This window comes from Mesitornis unicolor, unplaced genomic scaffold (genome assembly GCF_000695765.1).
Source record: "Mesitornis unicolor isolate BGI_N332 unplaced genomic scaffold, ASM69576v1 scaffold1907, whole genome shotgun sequence".
Taxonomy (NCBI): domain Eukaryota; kingdom Metazoa; phylum Chordata; class Aves; order Mesitornithiformes; family Mesitornithidae; genus Mesitornis; species Mesitornis unicolor.
Window position 1 is genome coordinate 35,423 of NW_010198193.1, and position 4,060 is coordinate 39,482.

Consider the following 4,060-nt stretch of genomic DNA (forward strand, 5'->3'; position numbering starts at 1 on the left):
TGCCTGTAAGTGCTCATCTGCTGCATATGCATGTGGCTTCCAGTCCCCATGAAGCAGCAGCATGATAGGGAAGCCCCAGTCAGCTCTTCACTCTCTTCCTCTGACCATGAACACTGAGCTGTGTAAAACTGAGGTTTTGGCAAAAGGTTTGCTGAAAAACTTTACTGCAGCTGGAAGGTGATTTTTATTTCACAACCTGTTCCATATGCAGACTGAGAAGGAGAGCAGAGATCCCGGTCACTGTAAGGCTGGTTAAGGGATGTAGGTAGCTGTGAGAGCTGGGGAAAGGCACGTGGTCTGAAGCTCATGGTCATTGTTACAGTTACTCCCAGCAGAACTGGAACTCATAATTTCCTCCTTTCTCTGCTAAAACTCTCGAGAAAATGCTCCCCAGCTTCTTAAAAAGAAACCAATCTGCTGGCTTTGAAACACAACTAAACACCAGCACCCAATCTAACCTATATGTCACTTTTGATTCATCTGATATGAATTCAACCTTCTTTTCCACTCAGGATTAAACATTCATTACAGAAAGGAGGTCCACTCTGTAGCCAGCTTGGCTATACAAAGTCATGGATCTGTCAAGACAAGACAACTTGATTTGAGTGCATTCCTATTGTAATGGACCTCTGTGCTAAAGCACAACTCCTTGTGAGTCCAAACCACTACCTGAAGTTTTCCCTGGCCATGTTGTCTGTGTGTTGGCACCAATGGATTTTGCTAGTTGGGTTGAGCCCTCTTTCCTGATGGCATCTTCTTATTCTGTCATACTGTGTCCCTCTCTCACAGCACAGAGCTCCTCCTGAATTCACGGAGTCCAAATCACCTTCACTCACGGTCATTAGACTCTTTGACACGGAATGTGCCCTGGTGGCAGCGCAGTTGGCATGTTGTGGGAGCATTGTCGACAAGGAAATATATCTCATCATAGGGGGAAGGACACAGCCTGTTATTTTTAACTTTATAAGCCCATCTGGACATTTTCAGCTCACCAGATTTTTTTTCTGATTAAGGCAGATAGACTCTAACAAACTCCTGCTGGCTTATGTCTTTCACTGTGATGCAGAGTATCTTAATTTCAAGTGGTCAGAGAAAGGCAGCAGCATTTCCCTGCCCATTCGGTATTCCTGCAGTAATGAACCTAGGGTGATTGCTACATATGCAGAAAGTCACCGAAAGCCAGAGGGAATTCTATACTTGAAAAGGTTTCAGCCACAAAATGCAGCAAGCACTAGCAGCAGCTCTCAGTGAGCATCAAAGAAATAATGGATCCTGTTGTGGTTTAGGCCCAGTGGGCAACTGAGCACCACGAAAGCCCCAGAAAGGGGGGTAAGCAAAATAAGGACTGGGAGGGCTTCTCACCACTTAGTGGCCACGGGCAAAAGACAGACTCATTATAGAGAGGGAAAAAAAACAAAAAAAAAACAATTTTAATTTGTTACCAATAACATCAGAATAGAACAGTGAGATATACAACCGGATCTTAAAGCCAAACACCTTCCCTCACCCCTCCCTTCTTTCCCAGCCTCATCTTTGTTCCTGGTTTCCTCACCTCGCAGATCTTTGCCCAGGGGCACAGAGGGATGGGAATGGGGGTTGCAGTCAGTTGGTCTCTGCCACTCCTTCCTCTTCAGGGGTAGGGGAGGACTCCTCCCAGCCTCCCTCTGCTTCCACATGGCTCCCTTGCACCAGAGAAAAATCCTCCACAAAAGTCCAAATGTGGGTCTGCCCACAGCTGCAACCCAAGTCCACAAAGCTCCAATGTGGGTCTGCCCACAGTCACAGTTTCCTCACACACAAACTGCTCCAGCACACACTGTCCGGAGTCATGGCTTCTTCAGGGGCCTAGTTGCAGGGAGTTGCAGGGAGAAATTCGACTCCATGTACCTACTCCTCCTTCCTCTCTTTTCTTCCTTCACCGACCTTGGTGTCCATGCAGTTGTTCTCCTTACATCCCTCTCCTTTCTCTGCTGCAGGTCCCTTCTGATGGTTCTGAAGAGTTCCCGGCTCGCTCTTTTGGTCTGGAGCTGCAGAGAGGCCTGAACTTAAGTTGGAGCCAGGCAGGGTCGGGACCAGGGCCACACTGCTAGCACCCAAGACCACGCTGGTTGGGACTAGTGCCAGAGGAAGAGTGTGGGCCACACCCTCCTTAAATACATGAATTTGCTGAGTCACTGATTGCCTTGGCCCTGGTCAGAGGTGGGTCCAACATTTTAGAGCCAGGAGAGTTTTTCTGGTAGCTTCTTACAGGGCTATCTCCTTAGCCCTCCCCCACTACTAAAAAGAAACCAAAACCCCCTACAGAAAACTCAATACAGGTGCATAGTATATTTGATGAACAAATTATATAGGACATATTACATTCTTTGGGTATTCTGAATTTTGGCAAGTGTTTTAGCAGTAACTCTTTTTGCCTAGATGGGTGTGCTACAGTTTCTGTACAACTAGGTGTGGATACATATGAAAAAAAATAACCTTTCAAAACAAAAACAACTCATGTTTTTGACAAAGCTGGTGAAAGTCTCCGACTGTGTGAAAAATTCTGTGATTTCTTTAATGTTTCAGTGTAGTCACTGCAAGTTCTTTGGCAAGTTGCTCAACCAGCTAAAGCTGGTATACAAATATATGGCTTTGTATTGCAAAAGTATACTGAAACACTGCTTGATTTACTTTTGATTTAGTTGCAAAAAATTCACTCAAACTTTAACCTCAGGCATTGGAACAGTATGGATAACATAACCATGTTATTATGCAATGTTTTCTCATGGTGCTTGTTCTAGAGGCATTGTTATAGAAACAGAAATCAGAATTCTCATGATACATAAAAATTAGCTGCATTGGGTATAAACACAAGGTGAAATAACTTGTAAGTCATAACAAGAAATTTTTAAAAGTTCTAAATTGTAAACGAGTGAGGAAAAATGGACAGGAAAGAATAGCTCATAGAGGATTTGGGGTTTTTAATCAGCTGTGATTTTTCCATAACCTCCAACAACAGCCAACATGTATTCTGTCTAGGAACATACAAGAAATGATACTTTAACTATAGATACTTAGAGTCTTCAGTGGTAATTATGCAGGTAACAAGGTAATTTGTCAAATAGCAAGAGCTATATAGTGCATAATTAAAATGGAAAACTCATTGCTAAAATACAGTTAAAAATAAAAGTGGATGTTAAAAGGGAGCCATCAAACCAGTGGAGGTTTACCTGGTCTGTAAACAGTCATTTTAAGGCAGCTTACAGAGTAGCAAGTCCTTACCTTACTGATGGCCAGATGCTCATTTTGGCAAAGACGGTCCTTCCGCATACCCTAATTTGTTAACTTTTCTTAAACTGTTGGTCACCATTAGAAACAGGCTGCTGGGCTAGCCTTTGGCCCAGTCCATGTGGATGCTTTTAAGCTTTAGTCATTAAAGCTGAGCAGGAAACTAGTCAGTCTATTTCTCACAGTCCAAATCTGGAGGAACCAAGTTCTTCTCCTTTGGTGCATTCTCAAGGTCCCTGCAGGGTGGGTACAGCAGAGCCTTAAGACAACCCCCTGCTCCTGCCTCACGCTCACAGGTTATGCTCCCCTGATCCCCACACAGGTGCACAGGCAGGGCATTTGTTGCTATTTAAAAGCTGCTTTTCCACCTGGCATCTACCTATAGCAGGGGAATCTAGCAAATGCCCACCAGTTTGTGTCTTCACTATGTTACCAAACATCGTTATTCCAGGGAGAAGCATTTCGCTGCAGAGTCAGAGGAGACATTACACCCTTTTCATCAGTACACAACCCCAGTCATATGTATGCCCACAGGTAGAAACATTCCCCATGTAGAGGATGACTCAGACTAGGTCAAAGCAGAGATATAAGAAGAGTAGAGAAAAGTGAGCAGTTACTGCAGTTTATAAAAGGTGACATTTATCTTACCAGAGTGACAGCTGCTCACTGTGAAGTTATAAGAAAGTATTGTGATTTTCTGACTCTGAAGTCCACCCTTTAGGAACCACTGATCTGGAATATGAAAAGTCTGCACATGCTGAAAAAGTCACCTTTAATAAGACAGGGTCAGATT

General features: G+C 43.9%; 1 protein-coding gene across 1 annotated transcript; it reads right to left on the reverse strand.

Moving 5' to 3' along the window:
* Nucleotides 1-828: 828 nt before the first annotated feature.
* Nucleotides 829-3,309, reverse strand: RPS19 (ribosomal protein S19). Its single transcript, XM_010189057.1, is given in 2 exon segments — nucleotides 829-1,071; nucleotides 3,262-3,309. Coding segments are annotated over 2 exon segments (291 nt in total).
* Between the last annotated feature and the right edge of the window lie 751 nt (nucleotides 3,310-4,060).